Source organism: Halichoerus grypus, chromosome 3 (genome assembly GCF_964656455.1).
Source record: "Halichoerus grypus chromosome 3, mHalGry1.hap1.1, whole genome shotgun sequence".
Classification (NCBI taxonomy): domain Eukaryota; kingdom Metazoa; phylum Chordata; class Mammalia; order Carnivora; family Phocidae; genus Halichoerus; species Halichoerus grypus.
The window spans coordinates 70,234,942-70,261,040 of record NC_135714.1 but is presented as its reverse complement, the minus strand read 5'-3'; the positions used below and the strand labels follow the sequence as shown (position 1 = coordinate 70,261,040).

At 36.4% G+C, this 26,099-nt stretch overlaps 1 protein-coding gene across 10 annotated transcripts in view; it reads left to right on the top strand.

The window, feature by feature from the left end:
• KLHL8 (kelch like family member 8) overlaps positions 1-26,099 on the top strand; it is a 60,067-nt gene that overhangs the window by 25,783 nt on the left and 8,185 nt on the right. For 9 of the 10 annotated variants that reach the window (XM_078068934.1, XM_036096745.2, XM_078068928.1 and 6 more), the window contains 5 exons: positions 6,001-6,359; positions 14,171-14,719; positions 15,931-16,117; positions 20,653-20,796; positions 21,753-21,864. In XM_078068934.1, the coding sequence (XP_077925060.1) occupies positions 6,147-6,359; positions 14,171-14,719; positions 15,931-16,117; positions 20,653-20,796; positions 21,753-21,864 (1,205 nt within the window). In that variant the 5' untranslated portion in view covers positions 6,001-6,146. The remainder of the gene's footprint in view (positions 1-6,000; positions 6,360-14,170; positions 14,720-15,930; positions 16,118-20,652; positions 20,797-21,752; positions 21,865-26,099) is intronic. The other variant, XM_078068933.1, reaches the window with a different exon arrangement.

Below are 26,099 nucleotides of genomic sequence, written 5' to 3'. Positions count from 1 at the left end.
TCTGGGATCACTATAATGCAAGTATTATTACACTTGATGATGTCAGTCAATTCCCATAACCTATTCTAATTTTTCTTATTCTCTTTTTTTTGTTCATCTTGGTTGCTTTCCATTACTCTGTCTTCTAATTTGCTTATCCATTCTTCTGCCTTTTCTAATCTGGTATTGATTCCCTCTAGTGTATACAATTTTAATTTCAGATACTGAGTTCTTCATCTCTTTTCTTTTGGCTCTTTTTATCTGATTGCAGGCCTGCAATCAGACCAGATGCCTGCCCTCAGTAAGTCTTCTGAGGCTGCAGTTGCACTGGTGTGTGTGGTTATCTTCCCCTCTTCCCAGCGCAGGAGTCACTTTGAAGTGGTGCTCTTCCCCAATTGGGCTGCTTTGGAGGGATGCTTGCCAAGTGGGACAGGGTTGGATGGGGCAGATCTGCAGGAGAATGTAGGGTCAGGGTGTGTGGTGTTAGCAAGCTAGATGGAGTGTGTTCCCAGAAGTGTCCAGCTCTCTTTGCTTGGGGGTGGAAAGAGAAATGACACCCGCCGGCTCTTTTGTCCTTGAAGAAGTCTTCTTAAGATTCCTGCCTCAGGCGCCTGGGTGGCTCAGTCGTTAAGCGTCTGCCTTCGGCTCAGGTGATGATCCCAGAGTCCTGGGATCGAGTCCCACATCGGGCTCCCTGCTTGGCAGGAAGCCTGCTTCTCCCTCTCCCACTCCCCCTGCTTGTGTTCCTGCTCTCGCTGTCTCTCTCTGTCAAATAAATAAATAAAATCTTTAAAAAAAAAAAAAAAAAGATCCCTGCCTCTCCAGCATATGTTCTGAGATTAAGTAACTCTTCTTCCTGCATACCCCAGGCGCTTTTCAAATTGTTGCTTTTATGCTGGGTCTTTCAGGGCAAGGACTCAGTTTCCTATCACCTTCTGGCTCTGCCAGAGCCAGGCCTTGCTGATTTTAAGCCCTACTGATTGTAAAAACTCATGAAGTTATTTAATCCTTACTGGTTTTCAAAGCCAAATGTGGGGATTGTTTTTCCAGTGCAAGTCTCATGTGGGGTCTTCTTCTCCCTTCTCTGCTTGTGGTAACCCTCCCATTTGTGGTTAGTCTTGCCAGGAGTTAGTTTGCTGATTATGTCTCTGACCCTCTTACCCTTTTTTAATGTGACCTCTTCCCCATGATTAACTTTGGAAAGTTTGTTCTGCCAGTCTTTGGGTCATTTTCTAAGTTAGTTCCTCTTGTTTTTTTTAAGATTTTATTTATTTGTCAGAGAGAGAGAGAGTGAGCATGCACAAGCAGGGGGAACAGCAGGCAGAGGGAAAAGCAGGCTCCCTGCTGAGCAAGGACTTGATCCCAGGACCTCGGGATCATGACCTGAGCCGAAGGCAGACGCTTAACCGACTGAGCCACCCAGGCATCCCATTAGTTCCTCTGATGAGGCTTTCTAGGTGTGTTTGTGGGACGAGGTGAGCTCAGAATCCTCCCAATCTGCTATTTTCCTCCTGCACCTTACATCTGCACCATTTTAACATTCCTAGCAACAGTGCGTAAGGCCACATCCTGGCCAATACTTGTTATTTTCTGGGGGAAAAAAAATTTTTTTTTCAAAGATTTTATTTATTTATTTGACAGAGGGAGACACAACAAGAGACGGAACACAAGCAGGGGGAGTGGGAGAGGGAGAAGTAGGCTTCCCACCAAGCAGGGAGCCTGATGTGGGGCTTGATCCCAGGACCCTGGGACCATTACCTGAGCCGAAGGCAGACAGACGCTTAACGACTGAGCCATCCAGCACCCTGTTATTTTCTGAATTTTTGATTGTGGCCATCCTAATGGTTTGGGGTCTTGATTTGCATACTCCTGATAGTGATGTTGAACATCTTGTGTTTATTGGTCATTTCTTTTTTTTTTTTTTTTGGAGAAATGTCTATTCAGGTCCTTTGCCCATTTTTAAATTGGACTGTTTGAGGGTTTTTGTTGTTACTGTTGATTTGAAGGACTTTTTGCTTGCAAATATTTTCTTCCTTTCTGTGGGTTTCCTTTTCACTGTGTTGTTTCCTGTGCTGCACAGACGTTTTAAAGTTTGATGTAGTCCCATTTGTCTTTTTTCTTGTTGTCTGTGCTTTTGGTGTTAAATCCAAGCAATCATGCCACATCCAGTGTCATGAAGTTTTTCCTCTGTGTTTTCCTCTAGGAGTTTTATGATTTCAGGCATCAGTGTTCCTAAGATTTATAGGTTTGTAGTTTTCTCATAGTCTTTGTTTAACTTTGATATCGGGGTAATGCTGGCCTCATTGAATGAGTTAGGATGTTTTCTGTCCTCTTCAATTTTTTGGGAAAAGTTTGGAAGGAATAGTATTAGTTCTTCGTTAAATGTTTGGTAGAATTCACTAGTGAAGCCCTTAGGTCTAAGTCTTTAATTTGTTGGGAGATTTTTGATTATTGATTCAATCTTCTTAATAGTTATGTCTATTCAGATTTTCTATTTCTTTGTGATTTAGATTTTGTTTCCTAGAAACTTGTCAATTTCATACTCAATTTGTTGTACAATTGTTCATAGTATTCTCTTATAATTCTTTTTATTTTTGTAGAGTCAGAAGTAATGTTCCCACTTTCATTTCTGATTTTATTAATTTGAACCTTCTATCTTTTTGTCTTACTTGATTCAGCTGAAGTTTTGTCAATTGTGTTGATCTCTTCAAAGAACCAACTTTTGGTTTGTTTTCCTCTATTGTGTGTCTGTTTTCTTTTTCATTTATCTCTCTTCTAATCTTAATTTCATTTCTGCTAGCTTTGGGTTTAGTTTGTTTTCCTTTTCTAGTTTTTTTTTTTTTTTTAAGATTTTATATATTTATTTGACAGAGAGAGAGCACAGATAGGCAGAATGGCAGGTAGAGGGAGAAGCAGGCTCTCCGCTGAGCAGAGAGCCCGATGCGGGGCTCGATCCCAGGGCCCTGGGATCATGACCTAAGCCGAAGGCAGACGCTTAACCGACTGAGCCACTCAGGCGCCCCCCCCCTTTCTAGTTTAAGTTGTAAAGCTAGATTTGAGATTTTTGATTTGAGATTTTATTTGAGATTTTTAAAAATATGTTTATAGCGTAAGTTTCCTCCTTAGCACTGCTTTCACTGTGGCTACTATCAGTTTTGGTATGTTGTGTTTTTGTTTTCATTTGCTAAGTATTTTCTGTTTTCCCTTGTGATTTCCTCTTTGATCCATTGGTTGTTTAAAAGTGTATTATTTTTCCCAGTCCTGCCAATTTTCCATTTTTCTTTTGTCATTGATGTCTAAATTCATCCTTTTGTAGTTAGAAGATACTTGGTATGCTGTTTATCTTTTTAAATCTTTGAGACTTAATTTGTGGCCTAACAATGGTCTATTCTGGAAAATGTCCCATGTGCACTTGAGAAGGATGTGTATTGTGTTGTTGGGTAGAGTGTTCTTTTTATGTCTTAGATCTAGTGGGTTTATTGTGTGTGTTGTTCTCTATTTCTTCTGTCTGGTTGTTCTATGCATTATTATGAATGGAGTATTGGAGTCTCCAGTTATTATTCTGGAACTATTTATTTGTCACTTCATTTCTTTTAGTTTTTGCTTCATGTATTTTCATGATTTGTCATTACAGGCTTAAATCTTTGTTATATCTTCTTGCTGTGTTGATCCTTTGTTAATATATAGTATCTTTCTTTGTTTCTTGTAACCTTTTTTGACTTAAATTTATTTTATCTGGTACTAGTATAGCTGTATTTGCTCTCTTTTGGTTACTATTTGCGTGGAATATTTTTTCCATCCTTTTCATTTTAACTTGTTTGTGTCTTTGGACACAATTAGTAATTATTAAATTTTGATCTAAAATTTTTCATTTTTAATTTTCTATTTTAAATTAGTCCCCCTTAGGTTGTATAGGAAATAAGATTTGGTGTTACAAATGAAAGTTACAGTAATATCAGCTTTTACCTTAATAATTGCTTTTTCTTCTTTAGATGTATTAGTCTCTTAAATCTGTAGAAAACAAAATGTGGTTACAAACCATTGCTACAGTAATACCAGCTTTTGTAATTACCCATGTATTTACTTTTACTGAACTCTTTATTTTTCCATATGGCTTTGAGTTACTATTTAGCATTCTTTCATTTAACCTTGTAGGTCTCTCTTGAATATTTCTTGCAGGCCGGGTCTAATGGTCACAAACTGTCCCAGCTTTAGTTTATCTGGGAATGTCTTAATTCTTCCCTCGCTTTTGAAGGATATTATTGCCAGATACAATATTTTTGATTGACAGTTTTTGTCTCTTAGTACCTTGAACATATCTGCCCACCCTTTCTGGCTTCTGAAGTTTCTTATAAAAAAATCTGATACTCTTATTGAGGAATCCTGTATCTGATGATTCACTTTTCTCTTGTTGTGTTATAGATTCTCTTTTTATCTTTGTCTTTTGGAAACTTGATTATAATGTCTTGGTGTGGTTTTCTTTGAGTTCTCTTTTGTAGAACTTCTTGAATGTTTATATTCATCAAATTTAGGGAGTTTTTAGTCATTATTTCTTTAAATAGTCTCTCTTCCCCTTTATCTCTCTCTTACTCTTCGAGGATTCCTACAATGTGTATATTGGTCTGTGTGATGTTCCACAAGTCTTTTAGGTTCTGCTCATGTTTCTTCAATTTTTTCCTGAGAGTCAATAATTTCCATTGTCTTGCTTCAGGGTTGATAATTCTTCTGCCTGTTCAAATCTGTCCTGAGTCCCTCTAGTGAATTTTTTATTTCAGTTATTGCACTTTTCAGTTCCAGAAACTCTTTTTGGTATCTATTTAGTTTTTCTGTTTGATGGTATTGATTGTTTTCCTGACTCCACATCTTCCTTTAGTTCTTTGAGCATCTTTATTTTATTTTTTTTATTATGTTCAGTTAGCCCCTGAAGCATCTTTAAAAGAGTTGTTTTAAAGTCTTCATTTAGTATAAATCTCGTTAGTTCCTTTTTTTTAAGGACAGTTTGTTGTTTGTCCACCTGCCCCCCCCCCAAATGTGTTCCATCGTATGCCTTGTGATTCTTTTGTTGAACACTGGGCATTTGAATCTAATAATGTAGTAATTCTGGAAATCAGTGTCCAGATTTAATCCAGTTCTTCTTTAAGGTCTGCTATTTTTTGTTACTTTCCCCCCCCCCCTCTTTTTGATTATTGTAGGCCATCTCTATGCTGAAGATCAACCTGAGGTATAATTTAAGGTCGTCTTAGGTCTTTTCTGAGCATTTCCTTTGGCATGCATTGTCACTTTCTAATTTTCCTTGTATATACTCTTATTTTATATTGTCTTGCTTCTGAAAAGGGAAAAAAAAACAAATGAGTGGGAAGGAAGGACACAAGCCTTTTAAATCCTCTGGAAGTCACTTCAGCCAAGAGGGAGGGACTTGCAACAATAGGTGGAGGTGTATTAACATGGCTATCCACCTCTTTATCTACACCTCTGTGATCAGAAGCTGTAGTCAGCAATCAGCAGAGATCCCTGATATTTGGAGGACTGGGTCCTTTTTGTCCACCCTGACTCCTGAAAACTGTGCAAGCTCTCAGGAATGTGCACACAGCTGCTTACTTGCCACTTGACTGAGGATGTGGGAATGGGCTGCTGCTACTGCTGAAATTGACCAAAACTAAACATCTCAAGTCTTTCCCTGGAAATTGCAAGCCTTCACCAGACTCCACAGAATTCCAAAATAGTTATATTAGGCAGATTCTGCCAGTGCAATTGTTGCCTAGGTGGGGAAGACAGGTTCCTGATGCTTCTATTCCACCATCTTCCCAGAATTTTCAAATTAGATTTTAAAGGCATTCCTTTACTGAAATAATTAGCTGAGGTAACTTCTATGACATATATCATAAAGCTACAAAGTTACTTTTTCTTTTTTAAGTAATAATTTATGTGGTCATTTTACATATGTAGCTTTGGTAAACTAATTACCAATGATTTTTTTCTTTTGGTGAATTTTTATGTGTTTTATTTGTTTTTTAATCTCAGGAAACTGGACAATGACAATTTGAGTGGATTTCGAAAAATGTCTGAAGGTTAGCGGGCAGCATCTACCTTCTGCCTTTCCCCACTCTTTACAAAAGAATAAATGGGATGTTTGAGAAGAGAGCTATATTAAAAGAAGAGTGTTACAAATGGCTTCAGAATCTGTGAATGCAAAGCAAGCTAGGAATCACTGCACAAAGGGGAAAAGGCAGCAGCACCAGCAAATAAAGAATAGGTCTTCAATTAGTGATGGTGATGGAGAAGACTCCTTTATCTTTGAAGCAAATGAAGCTTGGAAAGATTTTCATGGTTCCCTTCTTCGGTTTTATGAAAATGGAGAACTCTGTGATGTCACACTAAAGGTGAGACTCTCTTTTTTTCTTTTTCAACCTCTTTATTGCATTAAGAAAAATGAAGGTTTCTAGAACCACACAAGGCAGATTTTTGGTGCCATACTTACTTGTTATAGTCAAGATAGTTTTAGTCTTCATCCTTTTTTATTGAAGGTGAAAGGACATAAGGGAAGGTATATAAAGGGAGGTTAGCATAAGATAAAATTATTGTACTAATTAAATGTTAATATTCATTATTTCTTAGTTTAACTTCTGAGAGTTCTGGAACTTTAAAACATTAAATAGTTATTATTAATGAAATTAATAAAGTGCTGTTGACCAGTAAGCTCTTAACTCATGAATTTAGAAATTACTTAGAAAGTTAGGAAGTCTTGGTTGTTTATTCAGCTGCACTAGTATTTTAGTATATGTTCCTATCTGGTAATTTAACCGCTACTTTAAAACAGTTGTCTCTTGAGTGAGATTATCTATACCTGATAGTGAAGTAGAATCTATTTAGACTTGGATGAAAAAGTGTAGTAAATTTTAAGTCTGTGGTCTATAGAATCATGTTATTCTGAAAAAGACAGTTTTAGTAAAATTGGAAGAGTGATAAAGCAGTGTGGAAGAATCCATGTTCTAATTGTTCGTCATTACTTGTTTAAGGTACTTTTTTTTACTATTCTTCTGTGTCAGTGTAATATGAAAATTTTTTTCGGTGATTCATATGCATTCATGGAGCATTTTCCACATTTGATTTGCCACTTTGGAATCTCTTAGATTTTGCTTTCTGCTCTTGATCAGGCAAGTTTTTAGAGCTGAGTCATAGGGATTGAAGACCCACCTGAAGAATCAGATCAGAGGACACTCAACAAAAGTCTGTAAACTGAAAGCATAAGCTTTGAGTTTCAGGTCCAGAATGTCTGGGACTATAGTATTATGTTGCGAATAAACTGTTACTGTTCCCTATGTATTTCCGGGTCCTAAGAGATTGAGAAGAAAACCATTATATAATTCTAGCTCTGTGTGAAATTTAGCCATGTATATATTTTAATGTAGGATCACAAGTTTTTTTGTTCTGTATGGTATGTTTAATTTTATGCCATTATTCTAATTTTCACCCTTGCTGTGAAATTCAGTGACCCACACTGGCTTTGGCAAAAACAAAAACTGTAAAATAGATTATTTGAATTCAGTCAGTTATCATTCAGCATATCAATGTATGAATGGAAAATTATTGATTTTATAAATTTTATAATTGAATTTTAGAATGATTTTTACAACATAGTACATACAAAGTTTCTTAAGTAAAAAATAGGGATATAGCCATTTTAGGGCAAGTGAGAACTAAACTCATAACTTTATTGTGTAACTTAGGCAATAGATTGAAATAAAAACTCCCACAGAATCAGTGGTTGAAAACTAAAATACTGTGTTTTAAACAGTGACAGAGATCTTTGGGGAATAAGAAACACTTCATTAGGGCGCCTGGGTGGCTCAGTTGGTTAGGCGACTGCCTTTGGCTCAGGTCATGATCCTGGAGTCCCGGGGTCGAGTCCCACATCGGGCTCCCTGCTCAGCAGGGAGTCCGCTTCTCCCTCTGACCCTCCCCCCTCTCATGTGCTCTCTCTCATTCTCTCTCAAATAAATAAATAAAATCTTTAAAAAAAAAAAAAAAAGAAACACTTCATTAATTTAAAGGGACTATCATTTTTACTTTTTCAACTATAAAATTGGAGTCATGATTAGGTTTTTGTGAGGAATAAGTGAATTGATACAAGTTAAGTCCTTATGGCAGGCTTGGTATAGAATAGATCACAAATATCCTCTATTTGGATCATTATGTGTACTATTATTGTTGTTCCAAGGGTATCAGATAATTCTGCTATGGTGTATTTTGTTCCTATTGATTAAAGTATTACAACTTGGGATGCCTGGGTGGCTCAGTCAGTTAAGAGTCTGCCTTTGGCTTAGGTCATGATCCCAGGGTCCTGGGATTGAGTCCCGCATCGGGCTCCCTGCTCAGTGGGGAGTCTGCTTCTTCCTCTGCCCACCGCTCCCCCTGCTTGTGCTCTCTTTCTCTCTGACAAATAAATAAATAAAATCTTTAAAAACTATTACAACTTAATCTTTTAACAGGTCTAATATTGGATTGTTTCTTAACTCTAATTCAACATTTCTTCAGCTGTCAGAATTTAACTGTCGTAGAACAACTAAGTCAAATGGGGTTATGGATAATTTATAATGCTCTGTTCAACATAAACTTCACTTTTTATATTCATATAACTTTTAGGATTATTCTTTAATATAAAATCATCTACGTTCTTTTATTAGTATGTTTCCTTTGACCATTATTGCTTTTAGGACACACATTTTATTTTATTTTTTTAAAATATTTTATTTATTTGACAGAGACACAGAGAGGGAACACAAGCAGGGGGAGTGGGAGAGGGAGAAGCAGGCCTCTCGCAGAGCAGGGAGCCCGATGCGGGGTTCAGTCCCAGGACCCTGGGATCATGAATTGAGCTGAAGGCAGACACTTAACGACTGAGCCACCCAGGCGCCCCAAGACACACATTTTAGAAAGATCATTGAGCTGGCTCAGACAGTGGAGTGTGTGACCCTTGATCTCGGGGTTGTAAATTTGAGCCCTACGTTGGGTATAGAGATTACTTAAAAATAAAATCTTTAGGGGCACCTGGGTGACTCCATCAGTTCAGCATCTGCCTTTGGCTCAGGACATGATCCTGGAGTGCAGGGATCCAGCCCTGCATTGGGCTCCCTGCTCAGCGGGGAGTCTGCTTCTCCCTCTGCCCTTATCCCCACTTGTGCTCTCTCTCTCTCTCTCAAATAAATAAAATCTTTAAAAAAATAAAATCTTTTTTTAAAAAAAATGCAGTTATCCAGATTTTATTATTTGTATATAAGGTCATTAGCTGATTTTTAAATTCCAAAATGAACACCTATATAACAAGTTTATTTAGCATATATTTACTAAGGTCTTACTCTAGTACGTGGAGAGTATAAATAAACTTGAAATTTGAACAATAATCTTTTCTTGCCTTGAAGGCATTTGAAATTTAGCCAGAGATAGGCACAAACACAGCTAATGATAGTACAATTTAGTGATTATCATTTTTGTGTTATTTTTATGGTAGCATAGGAGAGGATTTATGAATTATGCCTGAGAGGTGATTGGAAAGGCTTCACATAAGAGATTATTATCTTGAGGTCATTCCAGGGAGAGGTAAAACTTGTTTATATGTTATTTTGTTTATTAATGAAAACATTTTAAACAGTATATCCAGTAGCAGGTCTAAAATTATGTATGGGGCAAGCTTCTTAAGGGCAACAATTTGGTTGGATAAAGGATGGGGAAATTTGTCTTGCAGAGGTATTGCATGGCACTCATAATGCTTAAATTATATGTTATAGATCAACAGGAGTAACATTTACAAAGATGCTTATACTCATGCTTTATGTAGTTTGAGGAAATGTAATTCTTATTAAAGATTGTAGTTAATTTTACTTAAAGAGGTTAACAGATTATTAGAGGAAGGAAATCCCCTACATCACCTGTTGATGCTGCCACTGAATATGTTTTATTCATATCATTTGGCTTCTTTTTCTTTAAAGTACATGTTTCTGTAATTTTTTTAAACAAATGTTTATAGAATTCTAATAAATACTTTCAAGACTAAGTGTCATAATTTTTTGGTGTCAAACTTCTAAATGACCAGATATGAATAAGTCCTCCAAAAGGTTTCAGGGAAGCAAAATATATGAACTACATTTTACCAGCATACTTCCAAGAGGTAGAAATGATAAAATTATTAGCCTTATAAATGTAACAGATAACTCCTGACTGGAAGGCAGACATAATCTAATAAAAGAAAAATGATAAAGGAGGAGGTGATTTTATATTTAACACTTAAGCATTCTGTGTTAAACAGTATAATAAATGATCACTTTTACTTTCTGACGTTCAAGTAATAAATTGATATTTTGATTTTTTTCATGTTCAGAAAAGCTATTTAAATATTTATATTTGTCAATCCTTGTTTATTCGATCTCTAAAATGTTATCCATTGTTTCCATTATGCAGGTTTTTAAAAAGACTTTATTTGTCAGAGAGAGAGAGAGTGCAAGCATGCCCAAGCAGGGGAGGTGGCAGGCCAAGGGAGAAGCAGGCTCCCCACTGAGCAAGAAGCCTGATGCGGGACTCAGTTCCAGGACCCTGGGATCATGACCTGAGCCAAAGGCTTAACTGACTGAGCCACCCAGGTGTCCCTCATTTCTAAATTTCTTTTTTTTTTTTTAAAGATTTTATTTATTTATTTGAGAGAGCAAGAGAGAGAGAGAGGGAAAGAGCACAAGCAGGGGGAGAAGCAGGCAGAGGGAGAAGCAGACTCCCCGCTGAATAGGGAGCCTGATGCGGGGCTCGATCCCAGCACCCTGTGATCATGACCTGGGCCGAAGGCAGACGCTTAACCGACTAAGCCACCCAGGCATCCCTCATTTCTAAATTTCTGATGAAATGTTCTTTCATTCCTAAATTTCTGATGAAATGTTCTTTCATTCCTAAATTTCTGATGAAATGTTTTTGGTAATTGATAATTATTTTTATGTACCAGAGCAGAAGAATATAGAAATAAACTTTCAGTAATATAATGAGACTATATAATGTCAAAGGAGAATCAGTGCATAAAAAGCCAAATATTTTGATGTTGCTATTTCATACACATGGCTCAAAGACCTTTTTAAAATTAAGATGGGTATTTATTCTAAAAGGGCACATAGGGGGTGTGATTGTGTGTGTGTGTATTAAATATTCAAATTTTAGTTTATTTGAATCAAATTAAAAGAGTTATTGCAAGACAAATCCTCATGAACAATATGAAAATAATTTGTGGTCCATCGATTTATGCAGCTTGGATAAGAAAGCAGTGTTAAAATAATGTTTAACTGGAAATTGTAGAATTCTATTTTATGTAATGGCAAGTTGTTGAAGCAGATTTATGTCGTGAGATTTACAGCTATTTACATAGAAACTAAATCTCAATGATGGCATATGCAGATATTCTTTTTTTTTTTTTTTAAAGATTTTGTTTATTTATTTGACAGAGAGAGACACAGCGAGAGAGAACACAAGCAGGGGGAGTGGGAGAGGGAGAAGCAGGCTTCCCGCGGAGCAGGGAGCCCGATGTGGGACTCGATCCCAGGTCCCTGGGATCATGACTTGAGCCGAGCAGATGCTTAACGACTGAGCCACCCAGGCGCCACCAGCATATGCAGATATTCTTAAAAAAAGGATATTTTTAGCCTGTTTTTAAAATGTTTAATATCAGGTTTCACATCCCATTTTAGGACTGAAGTGAATTTGAAAACATGCCAAGCTTTCTGCTTTAGTCTAGGTTACACCTTGAATCTCAATAGAATCTAAATCCTGCCTTGTGAATTCTTTTAGAAAATTAAATATAGTATAACTAACAGAAATGATTATCTTGTATTTGTTGAAGGCATATTCATTTTTCTTCCACGTTAGTGAAAAAAGGTCAGGGAGGAACATTTATAAACAAAAGCCTTTATACATTGTAATACTCCTCAGGCCTTTTTCTTTAGAAGTTCTCATTTTAAAATTCATTCCCAAATAATGAGACACAACTATAAGTGTATTATACAGTCAAAATGCTACAGGCAAACAGGAAAATTTATAAAACACTATCCTATTACTTGCACTTAATGATTATTTAACATAAAGTGCTTGGAAAACTGGATACTCAGTACCAAAAACTTCCAGATGGAAATAAAGATGTAAGTGTAAAACAGTAAAGCCATAAAAATACTGGAATACCTGAAGTTAACATTTATGGACTATTAGAATGATTCCAATTTTAAGCATAACATCTAAGGCAGAAATAATAAAGACAAAGATCGATTTGATTGTGTAAAAGTCTATAGGGGGTGAATAAAAAAAAGTACATCATAAAAGAGAAAAGCTTGAAATAAATATGACAAACGACTCACACTCTAAATGTATGAGGAGTTCTTACAAATACATACGAAAAAAGTCACATAGGAAAAAGTTCATAGAAGAGATACAAATAGCCCAAAATTAATGAATGATTTCAATGGTATTAGTAAAACATAAACTAAAACAGTGGGATAATATTTTCATTCATCAAATTGACATATTTTTTAATAAGCAGTCAAAATATGGCACAAATATTGTTGGTAGATCAGAAATAGACAATTTAGCAGTGTACATCCAAACTGCACCTATACTTTGAAATACCATTTCTACTTTTAGGAATTTATCTGTAGGAAATAATGGAGTGTGAACAGATTTAGTGACAGCAAAGTTTACTGTGTCAATAACAGCAAACTATTGACAGTAGTGTAATTTTTCAACAAATAAGGTGGTAAGATTTCAGTGTTTTTATTATATTATTTTAAAATAATTTAAGAAATGAAAAAACTTCAGTTAAGCTCATAGTAAATACTACTAAGTAGTGGTTTATTTATTCTGTGCTTCAATGTTCTCACTGTTAAATAGTGGATCATAATAGTACCTACTTATAGGGGCATTGGGACAATTAAGTGAGTTAATATGTGAAAAGCACTTAGAATAGTGCTTGACATGGTGACTAGTTAATAATACTGTTGTATATTTAGACGTTGGCTAAGGGAAGAGATCTTTTTTTTTTTTAAAGATTTTATTTATTTGACAGAGAGAGACACAGTGAGAGAGGGAACACAAGCAGGGAGAGTGGGAGGGGGAGAAGCAGGCTTCCTGCAGAGCAGGGAGCCCGATGTGGGGCTCGATCCCAGGACCCTGGGATCATGACCCGAGCTGAAGGCAGAAGCTTAACGACTGAGCCACCCAGGCGCCCAAGAAGAGATCTTTTTTTAAAAAAAGATTTATTTATTTGAGAGAGCGTGCGTGCCTCAGCACGGGTTGGGGAGAGGGGCAGAGGGAGAGAATCCCAAGCAGACTCCTCACTGAGTGTGGAGCCCAACGCGGGGCTCGCTCTCATGACCCATTAGAGATTATGACTTGAGCGGAAACCAAGAGACGGATGCCCAACCGACTGAGCCACCCAGGTGCCCCTAAGAGAGGAGATCTTAAAAAGCTCTTATCACAGGGAAAGAAAAAATTGTAATTATGTGAGGTGTTAGTTAATTAACATTGTGGTAATCATTTCTTTTTTTTTTTTAAAGATTTTATTTATTTATTCATGAGAGACAGAGAGAGAGGCAGAGGGAGAAGCAGGCTCCCAAGGAGCAGGGAGCCCGATGTGGGACTCGATCCCAGGACTCTGGGATCATGACCTGAGCCGAAGGCAGACGCTTAACCATCTGAGCCACCAAGGCGCCCATCATTTCATTATATATACATATATGAAATCACTATGTTGTATAACTTAAACTTACAAAATGTCATATGTCAATTATATCAATAAGACTGGAAAAAAAAATTTTTTTTTAGAAAGGGACTCAGACCTAAAACAAAAATAGTGCCCAACTAGTGCTAGATGATGTGTGTTGCTCTTCTCATTTATTCACAGAATGCTCCTGAAATTTGAGATAATATAGAAAATCATAGTTTATGATTTTAGTATATATACATTATAGACAATATATAGATGATAAGTGGCTTATTTGGCAGAAGAAAATTGCAACTGGCCTAGATTAAAATAAGTGACCAAAGAATTGCATTGTTAAAACAAATACACTAAATCTGCGTGGGTTTTTGTCCTTGCTACCCATATGCTCAATGCTGATCTAAAACTGATTTTTATGTGAAACTGAGTCTTCTTTTGTTTCTTTGCTTTGAACAGGTTGGCTCAAAGCTAATCTCTTGTCACAAACTAGTATTGGCTTGTGTTATCCCCTACTTCAGAGCCATGTTTCTCTCTGAAATGGCTGAAGCCAAGCAAACACTGATTGAGATCAGAGATTTTGATGGTGATGCAATAGAAGACTTGGTAAAATTTGTCTATTCTTCACGGCTCACTTTGACTGTTGACAATGTCCAACCTCTCTTATATGCAGCCTGTATTCTACAGGTTGAACTGGTGGCTAGAGCTTGTTGTGAATACATGAAGTTACATTTTCATCCCTCCAACTGCCTGGCAGTGAGAGCCTTTGCTGAAAGTCACAACCGAATAGACTTAATGGACATGGCGGATCAGTATGCCTGTGAGCATTTTACTGAAGTAGTGGAGTGTGAAGACTTTGTAAGTGTGTCACCCCAACATCTCCATAAGCTTTTGTCCTCCAGTGATTTAAATATTGAGAATGAAAAGCAGGTCTATAGTGCAGCCATCAAGTGGCTTCTTGCCAATCCTCAGCATCATTCCAAATGGTTGGATGAAACACTTGCACAGGTAGGGGGCTGAAATAAGATTGTGTATAGAAATGAAGTGATATGGAAGCAAATTAGATTGTTTCATTGATCGTGAAACGTGTAGATTATCCAAAGGAATATAGAAATCTTTGTGTAATACAATGTGAAAATGGCTTTCTCTTTACTTTCCTATTTATTCACTATGCTATTTAAGGATAAGTCTGAATTTGTTACATTTAATTAGAAATATAATTCTTTGCTTTTTAACCTGAATGTTGAAAATAGCCCTTTGAAATTGTAGTAATAAATATTTTTTTAAGCTGATAGAAACTGGTTCTGAGGAAACAGCTATAAGTATTGTTTTATAATGAAGTTTCTAAATTGTAGTGGATTACTTTCCTATCTGGAAAGAACCACAAAACGTAACTTTCCATTTTCTTTCCTCACCAGTTTCACTTCTGTAACCTCAGAAACATGGCTTTTTTCTTACTTACTTATTTACTTATTTACTTACTGTCAACAGGGTATCTTAGTAGGGAGATAATAAATAGGCCTTAGAATTACTTTGAAAACAAGTTTGTCAACAGAAACAAAAAGTTTCATTATCTTGCAGCTATCTTATTTGTGTGTATGCATATGTACTTTTAACTCAAAATCATATTACCTGGTTTGATCATCCCCTTAATCCACTAGAAAATCAATGCATCTTTAAGGGAAGAAAGGTGAGTGTCTCTACTTGAAGTGGGAATGCATCCCTGATTTAATATATAACCTTCCAAGGTGATTGATTTGGAGAAAATAACACTGATTTAATATTATGAATGTTTCTGTGTTCAAGTAATGAAGAAATCCCATTTCCATTTGTTCAGTCTTAGCTTTAAAAGGCAAAAGAACAAAACATGGCAATTTTGTTTTGATTGTGCCTTTTCTCTAGCAGCAGTGGGGCCTTGTGATTATGACACTACCATTTTTGGAAGTAAGAAACTTGAATGAGTACAATTGAATTATTTTATCCAGTCTACTTAAATCTGTATTTAAAGGGGGGGAGGGTGCATTTAACATATAATCTGATTTCATTAGTGCAGACCATACTAGAAATCACTTTAGAACTTGGCTCATTGAACTTCCTTCACATGTTAGAAAGGCTTTGTGTAGTAAATGAGTTTTAAAAAGACAACATAAAATACTACAAAGTAGAGCATAAACTGATTACAACTTAAATTTTACAACTGCAACTATTCATGATCTTAGGTTCGTTTGCCGCTGTTGCCAGTTGATTTTCTTATGGGTGTTGTGGCAAAAGAACAGATTGTCAAGCAAAATCTAAAATGTAGAGATTTATTGGATGAAGCAAGAAATTACCATCTTCACTTGAGTAGCAGAGCAGTACCTGACTTTGAATACTCCATTCGGACTACCCCAAGGAAGCAAACTGCTGGTAATTAAATTACTCATTTTATCATCTCTACTGGAAGGAGTGTATTACCAAACTTAATTGTAAGATGATTAGTATCTGATTGTCTTAAAGTAGTAATTGGCAAGTATGGTTATATAATGTGAATTCTTACTGGACATGATTTAGGTAGTTTTGCCAATAAGCCAATTTTTTTTTTTAAGATTTTATTTATTTATTTGACAGAGAGAGAGAGCACAGTAGGCAGAGAGGCAGGCAGAGGGGGAGGGAGAAGCAGGCTCTCCGCTGAGCAGGGAGCCCGATGTGGGGCTCGATCCCAGGACCCTGGGATCATGACCTGAGCCGAAGGCAGACGCTTAACGACTGAGCCACCCAGGCGCTGTAATAAGCCAATTTTTTGAAAAGCCATAAGTCCTATGTACTTTGAAGAGCCTGCTGAAATATCTTTTTTTTTTTTTAAGTTTTCTTGATGCTTCTAGCAGAGTTCATTCCTCTGTCATTTGTACTTTTAGAATACTTTGTTTGCACTTGTTTTATTTTACTGTGTTGCATTGAAATTTATTTATTTGACATGTTTTGAGCTCTTCAAAGACAGGTAAATATCTTATTCAGGTTTATATCTCTACTGTCAAGGATGGAACTTGACACATATTTTGTGTTTAAATATTACTAGTTTTTGTGTTTTATCAAAAGAAAGGCACTAAATGGGGCCCCTAGCTGACTCAGTTGGAAGAGCAATGTCACTCTTGATCTTGAGGTCATGAGCTTAGCCCCACGTTGGGTGTACAGATTACAAAAAAAAAAACAAACAAACTTGAAAGTCACTAAATACATTTAAAATTTGTATAATAGATTGTTAGACTCTTAGAATCTAAAGGTCTAATATTTAAGGAGGCATGCAGTTTTACCTTTATTTGCCACAATTTTCAGACTATATTTTCCTAATTAGTTCATGTTCACTTATGGGTGACAAGTATAAAAAATATATTTGAGGGATGATGGAAGATAAATGAAAGTCCAGGAATTCAGGAAGTGGTACTCTGAACAGAGTTTATCTGCATTTGTTGCTACCCAGTATAGTTATCAAATAAAGAGATCTGTGGAACAGCCTAAAAATAACAACAAAGGGCCGTACTTGATTATGAATAGTGGGATTTTATCTAGGTAAAGAAAATGTGAATGTCATATATGTACCTATGAAGAAGTCGTTCTTCTAAATACAGTTGACCCTGGAACAACATGGGTTTGAACTACATGCATGGGTCCACTTACATGTACATTTTTTTACAGCACTATAAATGTCTTTTCTCTTTCTTCTTCTTTTTTTAATTTTAAGCAGGCTCCACACCCAGCATGGAGCCTAGTGAGGGGCTTGAACTCACAACCCTAAGATCAAGACCTGAGCTGAGGTCAAGGGTCAGATGTTTAACTGAGGCAACCAGGTGCCCCTCTTATGATTTTTTTTAAATAACATTTTCTTTTGTCTAGCTTACTCTATTGTAAGAATATGGTATATAATACATACACAAAATAATGTGTTAACCGACTGTTCATGTTACCAGTAAGACTTCCAGTCAGCAGTAGACTATAGGAGTTAGGTTTTGGGGGAGTCAAAAGTTATATGCAGATTTTCAACTACACAGGAAGTTGGCATCCATAAGTCCTGGGTTGTTCAAGTGTCAACTGTAGTTTAACATGGAAAGGACTGCTTATTCTCCTCTTTTTATAGATTGATGTCAAGAATTAAATTTTTTGAAGTGTAGGGCTTTTTTAAGTTGTGAATCCTGTTTCAGGAAGTCAAGGTATTTAATTAAATTCCTCTTTAAGTTTTAAATTTAAACAACACCTTGGTAGCCTGAGTTATATGCATATAGTAGGCATATAGTAGACCCTTGTATACATGATCTCTTACATGATTGCAGGGAACTTAATGAGTAGGTTTTAGTGTAGGATTCAATACTTACTGTGAGATAGATGGTGTTATTCCATTTTATGGATGAAGAGACTAAGACTCAGGGTAAAAATATGCCCAAGGCCACACAGAGAAATAGCATAGAAAGGATGTATATCCTGATCTTTTTGTTTCATTTTTAGCTTTTCCCCCCCCTTCATTCCACGTTCCTAGGTGAACTGTATAACTGAAATACTAGTTTCTACTGAAAATCTATTCAATCATTGAGATTACATTCTGGGATTATAATTCCAGCTGTGCCATTAAATATAATTTGGGGCAGATTTTGTAATCTCTGAAGGCCTGTTTATTTATAAATGATTTTGATTTACATGATCTTTAAAGCCTCTTCCAACTTTAAATTTCTTTGACTTAAAGTATTGATTTGGAAAATCAAGGACTGAGTTGGAAAAGATGACACAAGCAATTCTGTACATTTTTTAATACAGTCATTCAGCCAATATTTATTTAGTACCTACCACATGCCAGGTTCTGGGGTAGGCATTAGAAATGCAGATACACCTAGAATATAGCCAGTCCTATTTTGAGAGAACTTGCAGTCCAATATAGGGAGATAGACATGTGAATAAATAAATGCAATGAAGTGGTAAAGGGAAGTTGATATAAGTATAGTGGGGAACACAAAAGAGTGGTTATTTTTACCTTGGAAGGGTCAGAAAATGTTTTATAGAGAAAGTAAACCTCAGTCTTAGTTTTGAATAATAAACAGATGTTTTTCTAGGTGCCAGTTAAGGAAAGGGGTATTCAGTTCATTTTTCATCTGTTGAATGCCTAGTACATGCCAGGCACTGTGCTAGCCCTGATTAGTACAAAATGCTTAATACAGTCCTAACCTATCTTAGACTCTGGAGACAGATATCAGCATAATGGATCATTTCTGTACTGTGTTAAGTGAATGATAGTTACCAAAAATTGGCATTGGAACATCGAGGATGAGCCCTGTATGCATGTTGCGGGAACATGAAGTTTAAGAGAAAGGAAGGGAGAAGATTAGATGGACAGTGCAAGGCCTTTATGCTGTGCTGGGTTTTATCCTGTAGGGCAGTGGTTCTCAAAGTATAAAAGAAGTGGTGGCCCCTGGCCCAGAAGCGTAAGCATTCACTTGGGAACTTGTTAGAAATATAAATTCTTGGATCTACCCCACGCCTATTGATTCAGAAACTCTGGAGGTCAGGACCGTCAGTCTGTGGTTTATGCCTTCCAGGTGATTGTTGAACCACACTGGAGTTTTTTTGGTTTTTTTAGATTGCAGTGAAATATGTATAATCTAAAAATTGTCATTTTAACCATTTTTAACTCTACAATTTAGTGGCATTGGCTAAAGTTTTTAAAAACTACTGATTTAGGTAATAGAAAGCTGTTGAGAGAGCCTTTTAATTAGTTTACTCTGTTGAAGGTCTGAAAGCAAAAAGACTACTAAGTGATAAGAAAGGACAAGATTTTGCAGTAGTTGGGTAATAGCAGATGAGGGCCTGAATTGTGAGGGAGAGGAAGCAGTGGAATTGTGAGGGAGAGGAAGGGCAGGGCCCCTGGGGAAGGAAGAGGTTTCAGGTAGGCGAGGAAGGGTGATCCTTTTGAATAAGTTGGATTTGAGGTGCCTGTGGGACATCAAGTGGAAATGTGGCTTAGATACGTAGCTTGGAAGGCATTATGATACAGATGGAATTTAAAATCAAGGAATGCGGGGTGCCTGGGTGGCTCAGTTGGTTAAGCGACTGCCTTCGGCTCAGGTCATAATCCTGGAGTCCCTGGATCGAGTCCCGCATCGGGCTCCCTGCTCGGCGAGGAGCCTGCTTCTCCCTCTAACCCTCCCCCCTCTCATATACTCTCTCTCTCTCTCTCATTCTTAAAAAAAAAAAAAAAAAAATCAAGGAATGTACTTTTTCTGTGTGAACATAGGAAATATGTGAGAAGTATGCAAAGGATGAAACATGGGAAACATAGGAAAGAGAAATTATTGGAGACAAAAGACTTCAGTATTACGGAAATCAAGAGAGTTAAGGAGTTTCCCAAAAAGCAGGGTGATCAACATATTGAGTGTTGCATTTGTATTCAATAAGAAATTAACTTAAGGGGCACCTGGGTGGCTCAGTCCATTAAGCATCTGCCTTTGGCTCAGGTCATGATCCTGGGGTCCTGGGATCGAGGCCGCATCACGTTCCCTGCTCAGCGGGGAGCCTACCTCTCCCTTTCCATCTCCCTCTCCCCCAGCTCATGCTCTCGTGCTCTCACGCTCTCTGTCTCAAATATAAATAAATAAAATCTTAAAAAAAAAAAAAAAAATTAAGAGTTTATTGGTTGTAGTTATGACCTTAGCAAGAGCAATTTTACAGAGTGGGTGAAAATCTAAACCATAGTATAATGGGATGTTAGCAAACAGAGATAGCTGATGTATCCTATTCTTTGAGGAATTCAAATAAGGGGAAAAATTAGATTTTTAGTAACATAATGACATTGAAGTTATCCAAATAACTCATTTTTTTAGCAGTTCATCAAAATTTTGACTTTCTAAGTATTTTTTTCCACACTAATTAAAAAAAATTAGGGAGCTATAATTTTGATCTGTATTTTCTGGCTTTACCTTTAGGTGTGCTGTTTTGTGTAGGTGGTAGAGGTGGATCTGGTGACCCCTTTCGCAGTATTGAATGCTATTCTATAAACAAAAACAGTTGGTTTTTTGGGCCAGAAATGAATAGTCGAAGGCGGCACGTGGGTGTAATCTCTGTGGAAGGTGGGTCCATTATTGTCTTAAGTCATAGCACATGATGATAACATTCTTTTAAAATATTTAAACGTTGAGAATTTCTTTCTGTAAGAAAATTGCTAAATTCTAAAATGTTTCACTATATCAATAAAATATTTGTGTGGTGATTTTTTATTTACTTGCCTTATGCCCATAGGTGCTCAATGAATAATCTCTTGCATGTAGGTGCTTGTTGGGAGAGGAGTATTAGGGGATAGGGAGTTAAAATAAAGAGTTAAACTCTTCTGAGTTATATTTGTAAAATAATCAAACTACAAAAAGTGTTTATTGAACTTAATAAATATATATCAGCTTTTTTCTATACCTAATTATTGAAATGAGAGTTTTTTTTACTGGTTACTGAAAATGAAATAATTACAGAACCATGGGTAAATTGTTAGGGGACTTTAAAAAAATAACTTTTTTTTTCTGATTATAGAAGTGTAAATTCTTTTTGGGAAAATAAAACATTCTAATAAAAATAGTCACAGTTGACATTCTTGTATGTAACCTTTAAAATTATTTATTGTATGTGTATTTTTAATAACTTCATTTAGAAAGTTTGATCATACTGTATTGAATTTTATATTTTCTTCATATAACATTAAGCATTTTTTAATTTTATTAAACATTCTTTGAAAGCATTATTAGTGATTTCATCTACTTAGTAATAAAAAGTTGGGAAACCAAAGTAGGGATAGTGTTTGAGCATTTAAATAACTTCATATCTAACAGCATGTTCCTGGCATTTTATTAAGTAGAAGCTTATGATTATTTTCATTTGACTATTTAAGTGACATTATTCATGATGTTGAACAGAAGAATATTTGTTGAAAATTATCAAGCTATTCTAATTATATTTTGATCTTATGTATATATTATACACATAAATAACTATCAATTTACTTAAGTTGGAATCATGAAAATGCTTCTCTGTTTGACAGGTAAAGTGTACGCAGTAGGTGGACATGATGGAAATGAACATTTAGGTAGCATGGAGATGTTTGATCCTCTCACTAATAAATGGATGATGAAGGCATCAATGAACACAAAGAGGTGAATCAGCATGGAAATTTTTTTGATTTGTTGATGGAAAATAACGCTTCCAATAATTGAAGGGGCCAATTTTCTACTTTTTACGTTTTTAGAAACTTTAAATACTGTCTTAAACACATTTTGTTAAATTTAGCATCCAATGTGATGCTTTGTTATAACTTTTTATATTTTCTTTCTTGAGAATATATTTTATATTTTTTTATGTTTTAGAATATGGTAACGATTAACATAGTTTCCACCTAAACCTGAGCATTGATTTTTTTTTTTTAACTCTGAAATAATTTTATATTTAAGGAAAGTTGCAAAAATAGTAGAGTTCCTGTTTACCAGTGATTCTTAGCAAAAGATGATTTTACTTCCTCTGTGGAATACTTGGCAATATCTGGAGACATTTTTGGTTGTCACAGTTTGGGGGTGGGGATGTTGGGGGAGGGCTGCTGGCACCTAGTTGGGAGAGGCCATGGATGCTGCTGTAAACACTATAATGCACAAGAAAGCCCCCCACAGCAAAGAATTTTCCCCACCCCAAATGTCAGTAGTGCTGAGAGAGAAATCCTGCTGTATACTCTTTACCCAGCTCCCATAATGTTGACATCTTACACCATCATAGTACAATTATTGAAACCAGGAAACTAACATTAATACAATGATATTAATTAATATAGATCTTATTCATCTTTTGCCAGTTTTTCCACATATTCCTATGCTTTGAATTTTTTTTTTTGTCTATTTATATTGCCTATTAATCTAATACAGTGTGAATAGTAGAGATGGTAGTTGTTTTTGTCTTATTTCTGATCTTAGTGGAAATGTCTCTAATGTTTCCCTATTAAATGAGATACTGGCTTTAGGACTAAGGCATAGGTATTTTAACATATTAAAAAAATATCCCTCAGGGCGCCTGGGTGGCTCAGTCGGTTAAGCATCTGCCTTCAGCTGAGGTCATGATAAGCTGTGCTCATCACAAGTGTCCTCCTTAATAGCCATCACCCAAGATAAGTGTACTCTTAATCCCCTTCATCTGTTTCACCCATTCCCCACCCATCTCCCCTGTTTGTTCTCTATATTTAAGAGTCTGTTTTTTTGGTTTGTCTCTTCTTCTTTCCCCTTTGTTTTATTTCTTAAATTCCACATATGAGTGAAATCATATGGTATTTGTCTTTATCTGACTGACTTATTTCGCTTATCATTATACTCTGTAGCTCCATCCATGTTGTTGCAAATGGCAAGATTTCATTCTTTTTTGTGGCTGAGTAATATTCCATTGTGTGTGTGCATGTGTGTATACACACATATATATATATACACCACGTTTTCTTTATCCATTTTTCTGTCAGTGGATACTTGGGATGCTTCCATAGTTTGGCTATTGTAAATAATGCTGCAGTGAACATAGGGGTGCCTATATCCCTTTGAATTAGTGTTTTCATATTCTTTGGGTAAATACCCAGTAGTGGATCTTAGGGTAGTTCTATTTTTTTTTTTTTTTTTAAAGATTTTATTTATTTATTTGACAGAGAGAGATAGCGAGAGAGGGAACACAAGCAGAGGGAGTGGGAGAGGGAGAAGCAAGCTTCCTGCGGAGCAGGGAGCCCGATGCGGGGCTCGATCCCAGGACCCTGGGACCATAACCTGAGCCGAAGGCAGGCGCTTAACGACTGAGCCACCCAGGTGCCCCAGGGTAGTTCTATTTTTAATTTTTTGAGGAACTTCCATGCTGTGTTCCACAGTGGCTACACGAGTTTGCATTCCCACCAACAATGCACAAGGGTTCCTTTTTCTCCACATCCTTGCCCACAGTGTTGTTTCCTGTGTTTTTGATTTTAGCCATTCTGAGAAGTGTCAGGTAATATCTCATTGTGGTTTTGATTTGTATTTTGATTTCCCTAATGATAAGTGATGTTGAGCATCTTTTCATTTGTTTGTTAGCCATCTGGATGTCTTCTTTGGGAAAATGTCTATTCATGTCTTGCTCCCATTTCTTAACTGGATTATTTGGGTTTTGGGTGTTGAGTTTGATAAGTTCTTTATAGACTTTGGATACCAACCCTTTTTTGGGTAAGTCATTTGCAAACACCTTCTCCCATTCATTAGGTTGCCTTTTAGTTTTGTTTGTTTCCTTTGCTGTGCTGAAGCTTTTTATTTTGATGTTGTCCCAATAGTTTATTTTTGCTTTTGTTTCCCTTGCCTTAAGAGACGTATCTAGAAAGATGTTGCTATAATCAGTGTCAGGAAATACTGCCTTTGCTCTCTTCTAGGATTTTTATGGTTTCTGGTCTCACATATAGGTCCTTAATCCACTTTGAGTGTGTTTTTGTGTATGGTGAAAGAAAGTGGTCTAGTTTCATTTTGCATGTTGCTGTCCAGTTTTCCCAACACCATTTGTTGAGGAGACTCTTTTTTCCATTGCATATTCTTTCCTCTTTTTATGAAGATTAATTGACCATATAATTGTGGGTTTATTTCTGGGCTTTCTATTCTGTTCCATTGACCTATATTTCTCTTTTTGTGCCAGTACCATACTGTTTTGATTACTACATCTTTGTAATATAACTTGCAGTCTGGAACTATGACACCTCCAATTTTCTTTTTCTTTTTCAAGATTGCTTTGGCTATTCAGGGTCTTTTGTGGTTCCATACAAATTTTAGGGTTGTTTGTTCTAATTCTGTGAAAAATGCTGTTGATATTTTGATAGGGATTACATTAAATCTGTAGATTGCTTTGAGTAGGATAGACATTTTAACAATTTGTTCTTATCCATGAGCATGGAATATCTTTCCATTTGTGTTGTCTTGAATTTCTTTCATCATTGTTTTATAGTTTTCAGAGTATAGGTTTTTCACCTCTGGTTAGGTTTATTCCTAGGTATTTTATTCTTTTTTGTGCAGTTGTAAACAAGATTGTTTTCTTAATTTTTTTTTCTGCTGCTTCATTATTAGTGTATAGACCTGCAACAGGGGCTCCTGGGTGGCTCAGTCAGTTAAGTGTCTGACTCTTGATTTCGGCTCAGATTATGATCTCATGGATCTACTTCTGTAGATCTTACATTCTGTAAGGAAAGATACAAATAAAGACATAATTACAAGGGCAATAATTCTTTTTTTAAAAAAAGATTTTATTTGAGAGAGTGAACAAGCATGAGTAGGGGGAGGGGCAGAGGGAGAGGGAGGGGCAGAGGGAGAGGGAGAAGCAGACTCCCTGCTGAGCAGGGAGCATGATATGGGGCTCTGTCCTAGGGCCCTGAGATCATAACCTGAGCTGAAGGCAGATGCTTACCCGACTGAGCCACCCAGGTGCCCCAAGGGCAATAATTCTAAGCAAAGGGTGCTTGAGAATGGAAAAAATCTTAAGTTCCATTTAAATTAAGATCTGAAAGAATAGAAGAATTTATTCTGGTTAAGTGTTGGTGGATAGAAGGGTGATGGGTGGAAAGAAATGAAATCTGAAAATCTGGAAGTCAACAAGAGCAGAGAGCATTAAGGAAGTCCAGTATGGCTGAAAGATCAAGATGAATGGTGTGAAAAAATAAGGCTGAAAGAATAGGAAAGGATGAGGGCCTTTCAGGTTTGCCAAGAGTTTTTTTTATTTTATCTGGTGAGCTTTCTCTCTCTCTCTCTCTCACACACACACACACACACACACACACATGTATATGTTTTTAATAGCAGGGGAATGAAATGGGGAAAGGATTTGAGGAGGACCAGAGTTAAAACAGTTTGGGAGACCAACAGGGTTACTGTAATATTTTAGTCAAGAAATAATGGTGGCTTGGACTAAAGTGGAAAAAGTTGGGAGAGAGAGGACATATTTGAGATATAATTCAGAAGTATACAATCAACAAGATTTTATGATAATCAGATGTGTAAGGTGGAAAGAACAAGAAGCAAGGATGATCCTTCAGTTTTTGGCTTAAGCAGTTGGGTGTGGATAGTGGTATAATTTTCTGCATTAGGGAAAAAAAAGACAACAGGATAAAATTTTTGTTTCCCTTGTGATGGGTGTATTTGTTTTCTATTGCTGTGAAACCATTTACCACACACCTAGCAGCTTAAAACAGTATCTGTTTATTAAAGCTCACAGTTCCATAGATCAGAAGTCTAGCAGGTTTGACTGGGTTTTCCACTTAGGGTCTTACAAGGCCAAAATAAAGGTGTAGGCTGGGCTAAGCTCTTATCTGGAGGCTCTGGGAAACAATCTACTTCCAAGGTCATTTAGGTTATTGATAGAACTCCGT